The sequence below is a fragment of the Scomber japonicus genome, chromosome 2 (genome assembly GCF_027409825.1).
Source record: "Scomber japonicus isolate fScoJap1 chromosome 2, fScoJap1.pri, whole genome shotgun sequence".
Taxonomy (NCBI): domain Eukaryota; kingdom Metazoa; phylum Chordata; class Actinopteri; order Scombriformes; family Scombridae; genus Scomber; species Scomber japonicus.
The window spans coordinates 29436124-29451861 of NC_070579.1; the positions used below are offsets into that span (position 1 = coordinate 29436124).

The 15738-nt window shown below is 41.6% G+C and overlaps 1 protein-coding gene across 1 annotated transcript in view; it reads left to right on the forward strand.

The window, feature by feature from the left end:
- The window catches only part of pkd1a (polycystic kidney disease 1a), a 61203-nt gene that overhangs the window by 38332 nt on the left and 7133 nt on the right, over window positions 1–15738 (forward strand). The window contains exons 24-51 of the mRNA XM_053341082.1: window positions 874–1032; window positions 1717–1857; window positions 3189–3510; window positions 3701–3917; window positions 4374–4533; window positions 4620–4772; window positions 4929–5073; window positions 5249–5584; window positions 5764–5852; window positions 6132–6447; window positions 7656–7830; window positions 8058–8322; window positions 8410–8605; window positions 9016–9186; window positions 9277–9420; window positions 9511–9721; window positions 9816–9933; window positions 10061–10171; window positions 10571–10620; window positions 11086–11300; window positions 11457–11535; window positions 11657–11772; window positions 12949–13151; window positions 13889–14083; window positions 14178–14317; window positions 14945–15074; window positions 15356–15465; window positions 15596–15706. Coding sequence (XP_053197057.1) covers window positions 874–1032; window positions 1717–1857; window positions 3189–3510; window positions 3701–3917; window positions 4374–4533; window positions 4620–4772; window positions 4929–5073; window positions 5249–5584; window positions 5764–5852; window positions 6132–6447; window positions 7656–7830; window positions 8058–8322; window positions 8410–8605; window positions 9016–9186; window positions 9277–9420; window positions 9511–9721; window positions 9816–9933; window positions 10061–10171; window positions 10571–10620; window positions 11086–11300; window positions 11457–11535; window positions 11657–11772; window positions 12949–13151; window positions 13889–14083; window positions 14178–14317; window positions 14945–15074; window positions 15356–15465; window positions 15596–15706 — 4778 coding nt within the window. The remainder of the gene's footprint in view (window positions 1–873; window positions 1033–1716; window positions 1858–3188; window positions 3511–3700; window positions 3918–4373; window positions 4534–4619; window positions 4773–4928; window positions 5074–5248; window positions 5585–5763; window positions 5853–6131; window positions 6448–7655; window positions 7831–8057; window positions 8323–8409; window positions 8606–9015; window positions 9187–9276; window positions 9421–9510; window positions 9722–9815; window positions 9934–10060; window positions 10172–10570; window positions 10621–11085; window positions 11301–11456; window positions 11536–11656; window positions 11773–12948; window positions 13152–13888; window positions 14084–14177; window positions 14318–14944; window positions 15075–15355; window positions 15466–15595; window positions 15707–15738) is intronic.

Consider the following 15738-nt stretch of genomic DNA (forward strand, 5'->3'; position numbering starts at 1 on the left):
ACCCTGAATATAATCATAGGAGACGATAGTTTAAAAAGAAAACAAAAATTATTCACTGTTGTGCAATGTCGACTTTTTTGGTTTTCACTGACGTCAATTTGGGTAGTGCTGACAAAATCAAATATCTAATATGTATTTGTGAGTTTTTAGTGGAAGAGATCATTACAAACAATATTTTAAGAATGGAGTAGCAACTGATGGATTATCCTAAATTAAAAGTTATATTATAACGTGGGTATTTCATTTCTTATAACACTCAAGTTTGCTGTTCTAAGACCAAGGGGGAGGTCATAAAAGGAGCAGCCTTACCATGTTTTTTATGAGGCAAAGTTCTTGTTGGAACATGAAATGAAAAATAATCACAGATACATTAAGGTGCTATGTTATGTAGGGCTCTATAAATAAAAAATACTTCAGATAAATTCTAAAAGGTACAGGTAGCCCATGATTTGATCTCTTTTTTAGTATTAGTCAAGATTCTGGCTGAAGCTAGTCTAAATCTCCTGTCAGTTCGTTACATTTTTTAGTTTATCCAGTAAAGAGAGAACTGCAAGAATCTAAGCTTGAAAACATGAATCAGTGAGAAATTGAATTGAAAAAGTTTTGTGAGCTTGTTAAAATGACAAATAAATTTAAGTTACAAAGTAATACAGTAACAGTCAGACTGAGCCACTTGAATGTTTTTCCTGGTTTTGTGAAGATTTATCTTAACAATGTTTATCCAAATAAAGTCTCAATAAATCAAATGTATATCAATATACTTCCCACATTTACTCTTAATATCAGTAATGCTGTTAAATAACACTCCCTATTCTCATGTTATGTAAAACTAACACATAACACTCAAATTCTGTCCTGATTTTTTGTCTGCAGGGTCCAGAACACTGTTCCAGTCTGAACTTCGACCAGAGATTCCAAGTACTGGACCCAGTACTTGGAATCTCTGGCTCCGAGCTGGAAGCAGGCGTCGAATATACTTTCAAACTGACTATCAGCAAAGATGGCATGCCACCGGAGTCCACCAAACAAACTGTAAGTGCACATTCTCCTCCAGACATACAAAAATGCATCCTTTAAGCTCGTGGTTCTCAGCCTGGAGTCTGGAACCCTCCAGTGGACCACTAGATTAATCAGAAGGGTTAGAAGATGATGGATGAAGTAGAAAAGAAGGCTTCAGAATTCATGTATTCCTTTATTAGGAAAATGTTCTGCAGAACTCATATCTCTCTACTAATTTCATACTCATCATCATATCTCATCATATTCATCAATCACATTATTCACTGTTATGAAAAAAAAAAAACTGTCTCTCTTTAATGGATCAACCTCTGTTCTCTTCTCCAAAACCTTTGTCTTCATATCTCTGGTCAATTGATAAGGATTTCAACAATTAGACACAGAAGCTGCTGCCAGCAAAACACATTGATCATTTAGTCTACAACGAGCTTTAAAAAAACAAAAAAACATGAAAGAGCAAATAGCAATAGATAGGATAGACAAAAGATATAAAACAGAAACAAGAAGACGCCAAATGTGGTATGAATTTGATGGACTGTATGAGCCACAATACACACAGAATGAAAGAAAGAAGGAATGAGGGAGAATCAATATGTTTCTGATTGAATTTTGTGGTGGGAGGTTGGCTTTCTGATCGGAGAGACTGTGTCCCACCATCTCCTGGATTACTTATGTTACATGTCTGTGTATGTGTGACAGGTACTCGTCCAGAGTGGCGATATTCCCATGGTGTATCTGGAGTGTGTGTCCTGTAAGGCCCAGTCCATCTACGAGGTCAGCCACAACTCGTATGTCTACCTGAGAGGAACCTGCACCAACTGCCAGGACTTGGACCGTGGGGTAGGCACACATTTACACAAATACATACACACACACACACACACACGTAAACAAACAAACCCACACAGTGACATAAGTGCACAGCCCGTCCAACTCTGATTGCCCCTGTCTCAGTGAAATGAGGTCACCGCACCACAGAAGCGACAGTGGAGTCAACATTTCCAGATTCTTTCCTTCGTTCTCCTCCTCTACTCCTTTGTTCAGACCTTTTCTGGGATTTGTGATGCAGGCAGTAGTGTGTGGGTGTGAGAATGAAGTCATTGTACAAGTTGAGCCAGAGAGAATATGTTATATCCTTACAAACACAGGGAAACAATTTGAAAGACAAAACACTTGTTGAGTCACGGGGCCTCAAATCTCACAGAGCAGCTGTTTGTGCTCAGCTGTAGTCTAACCTAGGTCATTTAAAAAAGAATTACATTGCACATTAGTTTCCATACTGCACAGGGGTAAGTTTGTATTTACTTTGCAAAAGTATGACTTCATGCAGTTCTCACATACACACACTGTATGTTACCAGAGGAGTCATAGCACAGCATCGGCTGAGAAAGACACAGATGGAAGAATTTCATTTTTAGTAACCAGTTTCAATCTCTTGACTGTCTTGTAAAGTCTGTAAGAAAGCAATCAAATTAAGTAGAGCTACAGTATTTATGTAGCAATTTTCAAAACAGAAGTTACAAAATGCATCACCATAAAAGCATTTAGCACAAAATATAAAACAGGCAGGCTAGTAAGACACACAAAATTGGATTTAAAAGACAGACAAAAACAAAAGTTAAGGAAAGTCATGGAAATATAAGGGAGTCTTGAGAAGTCACAGTTCCTCAGCTGAAGCAATGAATTGCAATAATCAAGTTGTGACACAAGCCTGGAAACAGCATTGAGATTAGAAATCTGTCATTCTAAAAGAGTCAAATATGACATCTAATTGTGTGAATGTATGACCTCTTACTCATTCACATGAATCACAGTAATCATAGAGGTTAAAAGTCCAAGAGATTGCTCAAAACCCTACAGAAATATTTTGTTACCTTTTGGACAGAGGAAAATATGTCAAAATATTTCTTTAAGGCCATCTTATTCTCTGGCATGTGCTTTATCCCCAACTCAACTACCCTTTCTTTATAACTCACTACCTAGAAAAAAAACACATCAGGGTCAGACAGTTGTAGCCTGGTTTCTAGAGTTCTCCTATGTGGCGTTGCACATCTCTGTTGGCTCCTAATAATTGGTCTGTATGCAATTTTAAAAAGAAGCATGAAGATGTTGATTTATTGATGGCTACGGTCTGTTGCTAAAATCTCTCCCCCTCTCTCTCTGTCTGTCAGCGTTGGAGTGCCAAGACACTACAGAATGAGACTCTGGTCCTGGACTCCTCCACCACCACCACAGGCAGTGGCGGCATGAATCTTGTGTTGCGAAAGGGCATCCTGCGCCATGGAGACTCTTACATCTTCACGCTGTATGTGACAGACGGCAGCCTGGATGGTGAGGGTGCCGCTTCTATCACGTTGCACCACAATATGCCCCCGACTGGTGGGAATTGTCAACTGAGAGGGGGAGGGGAAGCAGGAATGGACTACGGGGATGGAGACAGTGGAGGCTGGAGGATACGCACACTGGTGGACCGGGTACACTTTAACTGCTCAGGTAGGAGGAAGGAAGGTGTGACCTCTTTCTCACACACCTGAATCCCAGTAATCATTGTTTCCAATCTCATTAGCTGATGTCTTCCTCATCCCATTTCTTACCAAGATCATCTTTTTATTCTCTTATATGTTTTCTTCCTCTTTCTCACTTTCTTCTTTCCCACTATCCTCCTCCTTCACTCTCTCTCCAGGTTACAGTGATCTGGGCATTTCAGAGACGCCCTTGCTCTACAGTCTGCTGGTGATGCGCTGCAAAGAAGACTACTGTGAAGACTTCTGTGTGTACAAAGGCAGCAGTCCGGAGCACTCGGCCTTCCTGCCCCCAGGCTTCAGCTCAGCCCAACACCGTGTAACCGTATTCATCACAGTAGAGGACCACCAAGGAGCTGCGGTCACAGCATTCAACGAGTAGCTAAATTTTGCTTTAATGTTTAATGGAGTTAGACAACAGCATGAAAAATAGATTAAAGATTTCACAACTAAAAACCTTAAACAATCCTTCAACTTTTCTTTTTGGGTCCTGTCTCAAACTGCCAAGCATGTAAACTCCTGAGCAGTACAGTAAATCCTCACCAGAGCCTTGCAGTAGCATTTAGCCCAGTTTGGGTCAGATGCTGAATTTTATGTTTTGGACTGTTCTTATAAAGGAATGGAAAATTATTTTAAAATCATTTAACTTCTTGCTCTAAGTAAACACATTATACTGAATGTTAGTGTTAGAAAAAGTATATTAAAGCTTACTGTAAGAACATTTGTTAACACAAACTTGCTAATTTGTGAATTGTTTTAAAATTCAGGTCTACATAAATATGGCAATGCTAGACACACAACATTCGATAACAGTGCTTTTTGTTTTGTGTCCAGTACCATCGAGGTTGTGCTGCCAGATCTGCCCCGTGAATACACCAGCATTCCCCATTGGCTGGCTGAGCTGACAGACAGCAAACTCAAAAAGATGCTGGAGCAAGGAGACTCCCAGAGGGTCAGAGAGTTATCACTGGCTCTCATTACAGTTCTAAATGAGGTAGGAGAGGCCTAGAAACCCAACACTGATGATTGCATTTATCGATCCATCGAGGAATACTTATACTTGTATTTACTTTTCTCCAGTATGAGCAGACGAGGGAGGCAGTACGGCGGTCCCTAGCTGACCGTGGTTACCGAGTCAGAGTTCGTAGCAACATCACCAGAGCTCTGACCGCCCTGGACCTGACCACTGTTAACGACATCCAGCAGACCTCCGCTGCTCTGGCACAGTGCACAGTGAGTAGGATGAGACAGAGGGGAGAAAGAAGAAAAAGACAGAAAGAAAGAAGGGGAATTGAAAAAGGCAAAGAATAAAGCTAGAAAATGTCAAGAGAGTGAACAAATGATCTGTGTGTGTGTGTGTGTGTGTGTGTGTGTGTGTGCGTTTTCCAGGCAGTGAGCCGAGAGTTCATCTGTGAGGAGTGTCAAAACAGCACTCTGAACAAACTGGAGTCCATGCTGGAGATTCTGCAAACCGACACTAAGCAGGGCACCGTCACCCCGACTGAGATAGCTGACAATATTCTGAACATCATGGGTAAGACAGCAAGTACATGCACATTAAAAAAGTGTCAGTTTTAGTTGGATTTCAAACTGCTGAATCAGCTATGTCTGTGTCAGTGCAGGATGTTTTCATCTTGAAATGTATGGTTGCTTGTCAGTCAGCTAACTACAGTGAATGAAACTACTCAAACTTTTTCCTCTGTGCCCAGGTGATCTGATCCATCAGGTCAGCCAGTCAGCCTCCCAGTCTTACATCCAGCCTGCTTACTTGGATTCTCCGTCAGCCTCCTCAACATCCCCGTTTACCTCTTCTGGTGAAGAACAAGGAGGTATCCTATTAGACCCCTCTCCCTCCTCCCTGGAACCACACCCTCTGCGAGTGGCGGCCAAGGCTTTCAGCCTGTCCTCGGCCCTCATGCTGATCCTCATGCACGCCCGTGTGCTCAACGAGGAGCCACTTATGCTGAGAGGAGCTGAGATTGCCGCCACGGGAAAACTGGCAGACCCCCAGAGCCTGCTTTGCTACGATGGCAACAACAGTCCAGGTGGGCCTGTGTGTTTGGAGTTATGGTAGCTGATAAAGTTACATTTCTTCAGGTGGTAACTTTCATCAGTCTAAAATCTAAAGAAAGTTATAGATATATAACATATATATCTCTTTCCTCTCCCCTCCCCTCCCCTCTCCTCCTTTCCTCTGCTCTCCTTTCCTCTTTTATGCTTCCAGAATGCCAGCGGTTCTCCATCCCCCGCGCTTTCAACAAAAGTCTTGACAGAGCTGCTGCAGGAAATAGCATCATGCAGCTACTCTTTCAGGTAACATCAGAAAACATGACGGATGCTACTCAGTTGACTTTAAAATTCTCCTGAACTTTTTCTTTGGATTGCTGTCAAAGAGCTTGGCAGCATGAAAGCTGTCTCTGCCAAAGTCACTCATGAGCACACACTCACAGAAATGACTGGTCTGAAGTGGCCTTGTTTGAATTGTTCCTGCCTTTTAGCCTTATTCCATTTTGCTTTCCATTTCTATCAAATCTCATTTTCTCCAAAGTGCACCTCTTATGATTTCTCTCCCTCTTACTTATTATCCCTTAGGTGGATTCTAACCCCTTCCCCTTCAACTATGTGGCCAACTACACCATCTCTACCGAAGTGGCGTCCATGGAGTTCCGCACTGAAAATGGCACCCAGATTCCCATCTCCGGACTTGATGATAGTCTAGCCATCACTGTTGCCATTAACAATGGCAGTAGTGGTGAAGTGGGTGCTGAGGGTTCTGGTGCCGGAGGCATCCTCACAGCTGGAGCTGTAAACATCAGCTACTGCAACTCTGTCATTGTCACGGTCAGCACAGGAAATAACAACCGACAGGCAGGGCTATTTGTGCAGCTGAACTTCACCTCTCTGGAAGGTGAGCTCTCCTATTTTTTTATTTTTATTTTATTTTATTTAACAGGTCTGGGACAATGCCAATAAAAAAAGCCTGGAATGCTAATATTCATCTGTTGCCCCTGGCCATGATTTTAAAAAGGCAGCCATCATATGCACACTGCATATGCTTAAGGTGGACGTATTAACAGGAACAGCTGAACAAATAATGTATTCAATACAAAAATACACTTATTGATTAAACTTACAATGTTAAATATACGTTTTGACTGTCAGGAAGGTGTTTTGAAGGCATCATTTATGTTGTGTTGTAGAGCATTATAATAGAGGTGGTCCTCTTGTAGCCTTTACATTTTTATTATTCTCACTTTTGATTTTGAAAGTCATCATTGGTCAGTTTTCACTCTGGAATTAATAAAGAACCAATATTATTTTGGCAACCCTATTCTCTTTATAATTGAGAGATTTGCAATGTGAATCTGGAATAGGTTTGCCAACATGTAAAAAAAGGGAGATTACATCTTATCTATAGCTGCATCAACATGATGTATACATAAAGGTCCAAATACCTGTTTGTCCAAATACATGCATCCTAGGACAAAGACCAGAGCATATAAAATCCAACTCTGTACATTATCTAATGAACCTGGGCTTCCTCTCTGCAAAAAGAATAATCCTTATGAACTGGAAGGCACACAAGCCCTGCTGCTTTGCACTTTGTGGATGGCTCAGAGACTATGTGGACTTACTATCTATGGAGCACGCAAGCAACCTACTCTTGGACCTTGATAAGGGCTTGCAAGGGCACTGGGACATTGCATGAGCATTCGCGGAGTCTAAAAAACATTACACTAACATGCTCCAGTAGACCACACCTGGACACTGTCATTGGAGTCCCTGGAGGCTGAAATATATACAATTGCAATAAAAACTGTGATTTGAACATGAATAGTAAAAGCGCTATGTACTGTAAGTATGTCATTGTACCAACCCCCCCCCCCCCCCTCTGTTTTACAATATGTTTATAAACCTTTATAAATTCTGGTTATAATAAAAAATAAATAGATAAGTAAAAACATGATGCATACAAAAAGGTAAAAGAGATTGCACTTTGTGAATTACATTGCTGCCTATGGGACATTTGGTGACAAGGCACCAGCCTACAAAATGCTTTGATAAATGGTGGCCTCATTTTTCTTGTTTTTTTTTTTTCTTCCTTTCTTTCTGCAGATGCCAGAGAGAGGGATAAAAGGGAAGAAGAGGATGAGGAGCCGTACATTACAGCCTACCTTCATTCTCATCAACCTAATGAGTTCAACTGCACAGACAAAAAACGTATCACACTCAGTATGACCAGGGGGCAAGATCTTGACCACAGGAAATACACCTTCTTTCTGTCACCAGAGTAAGAGCCCTTGTTCATCCATTGTAACAAGATGTATATTAAACATGCACAAAGTTAGCACAGAGGTAGAGACTAATGTTTGCAAGATCTGGCAGCAGAGCATTATAGAAATCAGTCTGTCCCTAAAACGGAGGGCTCCTAGGTCACCAGGAAAGTAATTTTGGTTATAATTTCTTATTCAGTAGGATAACAACAAATAAGTGTCATGTCTGTCCTGTGTTACAAAGGTTGTACGACACTACACTGGACTACTTTATCAACGTGAGCACATCCTGTGGACCCACCTCTCGTCCTGTGGGTGTTCGACTAGAGGTCGGGGTGTTTGCTTCGCTGTGTCAGTACTTCAGTAAGAGCGAAAAGCAGTGGCGGACAGATGGCATGGTACCCCTGGCAGAAACCAATGCCAGCAGAGCCGTTTGCCGCACGAGGCATCTCACTGCCTTTGCTGCAGGTCTCTTTGTACCGAACAATGCAATCAGCTTTAAAGTTACAGTAAGAATCACACACAAACAGTCACTGATTTTTTTATGCTCATGCACCAGATACACACACACATTAACAACCACTGTTCTCTTTCAGGAGCGTTCTGGTCCACCAGACATGGTCGTCCTACTGGTGTGTGTGGTGGGCTTGATTTGCTATGTTGTTGCGGCGGCCATCTTGCACAAGTTGGACCAGCTAGATTTGCGCCGGGCCGGTGTGGTTCCACTCTGCGGCCGAGACGGACTCTTCAAGTACGAGGTTCAGGTTAAGACTGGCTGGAGCCGGGGTGCAGGTGAGATAGGGTCACAATGAATAGCTCAATAGATTTTTACAGTAATATATAAAGTAAATAGACCCTGACTCTGTTAAAAAAGCTAAAAAGACTGAATGAAACAATAAGCCTGTGATACATATTTGACCGTTTTAATTTACTGTCACATTTACATAAAATTCGAAATCAGTACATAGAGGATAATTATTACGTATAAAAAGTCATCTTAAAATGTTTAAATAAGAACAGTAAATGTGACAAAGAGAGTGGGACTGCATGACACAGAGACTGTCTGATGATGTCCATGACTCATGACATAATTATGTAAATACCAAAAACTATGTTAATACTTGGTAAGTTATAAAAATAGTTTGCGAAGAGTTCAAAAATCATCCCAACTGCTGATATAATGAGTTTCTCAACCCCTCCAGGCACCACGGCTCATGTGGGAATCAATTTGTACGGACGTGAAAGCCGCAGTGGACACCGCCATCTCGACAGCAGGGGAGCCTTCACACGCAACGCTCTTGACATCTTTCATATTGCTACAGATACCAGCCTGGGAAGTGTGTGGAAAATCCGGATTTGGCATGACAACAAGGGTAAAGATATATGCCTGTGACCACAAAGAGTTTAACCAACTTACATATGAAGAAAACTAATGAAAGTATCATTTGCTGCCCCTCCCTCAGGCCTGTCCCCAGCGTGGTTGTTACAGTACGTCTTGGTCAAAGATTTGCAGACAGGAAGCAGCTACTACTTCCTGGCTGAGGAGTGGCTGTCAGTAGACAACAAAAGAACTGATGGAAGGGTAGAGATTGAGGTGGAGGCTTCAGGTGAGAAACTACATCAACATGATATTTAACTTCCACAGGTGGATGATGCTTGTTTGTTCACTTTCCTGCATTTTTTCCCTTTTCCTTCAGAGGAGGAAGTGCTTCGTCAGTTTCCCCGCCTCCTGTGGTGTGAGCTTCAGAGGGCGCTATGTGAGAGTCACCTGTGGCTGTCTCTGTGGGAGAGGCCCCCCCGCAGCCCCTTCACCCGCCTGCAGAGAGCCACATGCTGCGCTGTGTTACTGCAGCTCTTCCTATTAGCAAACACATTGTGGTACAACATTGTGGTGGATAAAGGTCACAGGTACAGGAATGTGTGTTTATGTGTCTTTCTGTCTTTTCCACACTGCAGCTTGTGGTAATGTGTTACTATATTTCAATGGCATTGTGTGTTTCAGCCTGCGGAACGTGCCTTCATTAAATGGAGAGACGGTTGCAGCGGGTGTGGTGACCTGTCTGATCGCCTACCCTCTCTACCTGCTTGTCTTCACGCTTTTTAGAATGAGCCGCAGCAAGGTAACACAAACATGCCTCAAACTAAAACATGATCAAGGTTTCAGTCACTCCCACAGGCCTAACAGCTGAATATTTCATGTGTGTGTGTGTGTGTGTGTGTGTGTGCGTGTGCGTGTGTGAACATTAGTGTGTGTCTGTGGAGCAGGTGCCACCACAAGTGGACCAGGAGTCAGTGGAGATTGATGACTTCCTGGACAACTCCATGGCTGGAAGTTCCTTCCTGTTTTTTAATGGCGAGGTAGAGTCATATGGGAGAAGAGGGGGGTTTGAAGTGAATCGTGCCTAATGTGGTTAAAGTTCAGATACCTTAATGTATTTTTTAATTTATCATGGAATCAATATGAAATTTCAATGAATCTGATGTTTTGGCCCAGTGATTATTTTAGACAGGAAGGGAACATTGCAGCCAGGCAAGGAAAAATGTATCGTTTTCCCTGGTGAGGTCATTAGTGTATGTCTCTCTCTCTCTCTCTCTCTCTCTCTCTCTCTCTCTCTCTCTCTCTCTCTCTCTCTCTCTCTCTCCCTCTCTCTCTCTCTCTCTCTCTCTCTCTCTCTCTCTCTCTCTCTCTCTCTCTCTTTTTTCAACTATCATCTGTCTATCCTTGAATCCATCCATTCCTCTCTTCTTTTTTTTTAGACCAATTCAGAAGAAACGAATGTAGATTTGCCCACTCCATCAACTAAAAGGTGAGTTGCTCTGTTGCCATGGCAGATGTTTTAGATTATTCATAATTTTACTTATTGGAAGCCAAATGTTAAGTATAATTACCAGATGAAGTGAGGATAAGATAGAATAGAAGAATAAAGAGCATACTATAATAAAATGAGAGGTGGAAGTAGTCAGATTAGATTATTGTGAGAATTGTGATACAAAAGAGACTGACAAGATTATACAGAGTATTTTTAAAGTATTTTTTCATATTGGCCCGTCTCGAATGATAAATGAGCAAAGTGATTTCCGTCTTATCAAAAAACAACAATAAATTCAGAAACCGTAAACGTCTCAGTATTGAGTCCAGTGTTATCACAACATACAACATGTTCTGTTGGAAACTAGTTTTGTTAGCTTTAAGAGAGACAGAGAAGAAGCTAAAATGGCAATCTGAGTAAGTGAATAATTTGCTGACAAACCCCTCTGGTTATGCATTTCAGCATGGAGAGTTGGGACATGGCAGAGGAGGAGACTGAGGACAGGGATTGGCCAGAGCTCCTGAGTGATGTGTCTGTGGTGGGAGGGGCGGGGCATGGAGCAGGTCTGCCCAGGCTGAAGAGGGGTCAAGGGAGCAGACATCTCGGTGTTGATATGACCTTTAACCCTGACGAGGAGGAGGGGACTGAGCAACGCAACAAATATTTTACTTCTTCAGGTAAACAAAGTAAGAAGGCTGTTAAACACAGACACAAACACATTCAGTTTATGAATGAAGACATGCATTTATTTGACTATGCAGTATCACACTATATATATAAAATACTTTGTCTACTGAGGTTCACACTGAAGTCCAGCTTTATTTTACACACAGATGAGGACCTGATCAAACACATCCTGACAGATGGACAGAACTTCTTTCCTCAGGCAGATGAAAGTGAGATGGCTGACCTGTAAGTTGAACAAGAAGCTAATGTTTGATTCATAATCATTGGACTTTTTTATGATTCACCAACAGTATTTGGAAATTTCTGCTTAAGTATAATGTTTGTTTTTCCATTTCTTGTGTGTCAGGTCGAGTATTTTTGGAGATAAGACAGAAGTGATTCTCCTTCAGAAGCTGAATGAGCCTCTTCCTTTAGAATCTGTCAGAAGAGACCCACCAAAAACTGCTTTCACCTCAAATACAGGTGTGTGGGGAGGGAGGGGCTACTTTTGGGGCCAAATTTCAGACTTCAGGACCAAGTCATTGGGGACAAAAGCCCTTTTTTACGGGCAGAGGTGTGTGTGTGTGTGTGTGTGTGTGTGTGTGTGTGTGTGTGTGTGTGTGTGTGTGTGTGTGTGTGTGTGTGTGTGTGTGTGTGTGTGTGTGTGTCTGTGCGACATCAAACTATCTTGAGTTGGCTGCCTTGTAAATACACAAGATATTTTAGTAGAAAATGGCAAAAACAGTGTTTTCTCTTTGTGTTAACATCGCTGCAACTCTAAGTCATGATTATTTCATTTTGCAGAATGACAAACAGTGCAGAAAAATAACTTAAATAGCTACAACAGCAAAGACATTGTAAACGATCTCCTAACTGGATGTAAAAGGGCATCAGAGAGTTCTTTGCCTCATGGATCAATATCTGCAAACTTCCCTGCTGTTACTCATCCTGCTTCGCTCTTTTGTCAGATTAGTGACACAGGATACATAAATCACCCACCCCAGTGTTTTTATGTGTAAGACTTACAATTCTCATTAAACAAAGAGGAAAGTTTGATGATTATTTTTGAAAAGAAAGATGAGTAACAACATGGACTTTGTGTTACTTTTCTTCAAGAATGAGGCTTGCACCAGTGGCTGTGTGTCTAGTTTATTATAGTTCAGTTTGATGTGGAACCAGAGCGTATGCATCGTGATTTCTTTCTGCTGCCTGAATGTTTAATAAGCAAATCAATTTGTTGTTTGTTGTTTCTTTGTTGTTAAAAAGAAAAAAGAAAAAGACACACTTGTCTTAACTCTGGTCAAAGAATTTAAGAAATAATTTATTGTTCTTTGGAAAACTTGATAGTTTTGTCAGTAACTTCATTGTTTGAGCAGACTTATGGGTGGAGAATTTCTAAGAACTAATTCCCCTTGTGAAATGTGAAGTAATCTTCAAAGACATATCTATTACACAAGGTCATTAAAATGCAAATGCCTTGCTTTTAAATAGTTAATACTGTGAATAAAAAATGTATATATCCTCAGTAGTCTATTTTTTTATGTCTTTCTTCCTTATCATTTTTTTCATCTCTTCTTTCTCTTCACTTTTTTTCTTCAGTGTGTCTTTTAACAAAGTATGTTTTCCATTCCCCTGACCTCTCCTCTCTCCCCTCAACAGTTGTGACAGATGTATGTCGTCCCAGACGGTTCCCACCCTGGTGTGGACGTGCCGCCCTGTGGGGCAGCTGGGCAGGGATTGCTTTGGCGAATTGTATTTCAATTATGGCGAGCCGCGGGTTCAGTGAACGTGTGGCCCTGATGTGGCTCATCTCCTGTTTTGCCAGCTTCCTGTGCTCCTGCCTGCTTTTGGAGCCCATTAAGGTAGGATACATTTATATTCATAGATGCTGGTAAACACACACATACACACACTGTTATAGATTCACATCAAATTGCTGTCAAGTGAAAACCTTATATAGTACTAATCAATATTTTTCTACCAATAATAGAGATACATCACACAGAGATTTATCACCCAACTGTGGAGTTTCCTTCAGTTCTACAGAGTGTTTAAGCATCTTTTAACTCATCATTTTGGTTTTCCAGCCTCCAACTTTACTGCTCTGGTTGACTCACATAGCTCTCATCATCTTCAACCCATTGTAGTTTATATCTGCACCATTAGCAAACAATCACAGTTAGCAAGTAGCAGGGAAACATATGAAGCATTTAGCAGCTAAAGAGACCAATGAGAGATATAAATGCCAGTATTGCTCTGTGTCAGCCGGATGTGTAAATAGGCGACATTTATGTTCTCATCAATATCTTTATAAGATGATAATACATCAGTGTTGACTTACAGTTTGTGATGCTTCACTGGTTGGCTGACAACCTGACTATTGTTCCTGAAGAGCTGAAATGTTGTACATATAATGTCCTCACCCCAAAATCATTATACTTAAGTCCCATTAATTTGTATCTCATCTGAGGTTTTAGTTTCAGTTCAGCAGTTCAGTCTGAATCACACATTCCTCTTTGAGTTTATTAAATTCAACAGCCTCTTGAGCCTTCAAACTGTTTCCAAACCTAACAGCTCTAATGTTGTCTTTGTCCCTCAGGTGTTGTGTGAGGCAGTTTATTACGCTGTGTGTGTGCGTCGCCTGCGTCCAGAGGACCAGGATGTGCTAGTGGAGTTTCCCCGAGTGGAGAGAGTAGTCCAGCGGGTTCACAGGGTGAGACCACCGCAGGGCTTCGCTCTGTCCCAGGCCCGACATCAGGCCCGCAAGGTCCACATGCTGCACACCATGCTGAAGGTGGGTGAGAAAGACAGGGAGATTAATAATGTTAGAGTCTTTATATCTTTACTTTGTTTTGTTTGATAACATGATTGTTGGCTCTCATTTTCAGAATTTCCTGGTTTATATGTTTTTCCTGTTGGTGGTTTTGCTTCTCAACTATTCTGACTCAGCCAAAGATGCACACAGCCTGAGACTGCGCACGCAGCTGCAACGAGCAATACACACACCTGAGTACCACAACATCAGCAGGTACACACACAAACACACACACACAGATTATCCACTTGACCTTACCTGAAGATGCGGTTGTTCAGTGAAAATGTAAAAAATTATAACAAAAAATACAAGCATAGACCACTTTGTGACTACTTTGACTCACAAAAAATAAAATCTCATCTTCAAGGATAACCTTCTGTTTGTACATTTCTTCTTAAAAATTCTTGGCAAACACTTAATAGTATGTGAAGTCATTAAAAAAAGGATTTCCAAGGCTGCTCTCATAACTGAGCTCCAGTTCTCCTCTCATGTGCTCCTGAGACTTGACCCGTGTTATCGTATTCAAACTGAAAAAGAACAAGTGCAGAAAAAATTAGCTGAAGCAAAGCCATAACTCATGTTTATTTTAAATAGATCAGATCCAGAGTGTCTTTTAGTCCTCTGTACAGTCGAGCTGTGTACACACACAAACATCCTGTATTTATTTATAGATTACAGAGTTATCACTGTCACACACACTGTTGTCAAACATAATAAGATGTTCTTTAGTCTGACAGCAGTGGCTGACTGGCTGTTGATTCAACATTGTGACACTGTAAAGTATAAACATGACAAACACACAATGCATACTTCTTCATATCCTCTACTTTGTTTTTTTAGCCGCGATGACGTTCTGGTGTGGCTGAACGAGTCCTTGTTACCACGCCTACTGGATGACTCCGCCCTCTTGAGAGACACAGGAAGTGTGTTACTCGGCACACTTAGGCTCCGGCAGATCCGTGACATGCAGGGTGAGATTGCACTGCAGTCACTGTTTTTACTTTGTTGTGAGCTTGCTTGGAGCCAAATCTCTGAATAAATTGGGACTCCATTGATCTAACAGACTTTCCAATTTACTAAGTCTGTGCACATGAAAAATACATTTTGTGGCGAATTGGCGTCTGTCTTTTCACTCAATCGAGTGAACTTAATAAAATGTTTGGCATCACACGTACTCCAGCAACATTTCTGAATTTTCCAAATCATGCAATTTAATGGACAATCAGATCTTAATACAACTGTTTTTTTTCCGTTGCAGGTGGTTTAAGGTCAGCAGATAGTATTTGGGAACAGGGCTGGGTCACATCTCCAACTAAAGATGCTGAGAATGTCACAGCTTTAGGTGTTGCCGATGCGAACTGGTAAGGACAGTGTCAGAAGTCTGGCTGTCAGGCATTACATTACCTTTAAGGGGAAATCCCATTGTCTGTTTTACATCTGATGTTCGTTGATGTGTCATGTCCCCTTTTTTTATAGGGTGAGGCATTTCAGTCAGATGGTCGTGAGTAACAGTGGAGACTTGGTCCTTCAGCTCAACAGAAGCCTGGAAGAGGCCTCATCCAGCTTACAGCAGCTGCGGCAGCTGCACTGGCTTAACTACAGGTAGTGAAGGGGGGTAGGACAGAGCGGCAAAT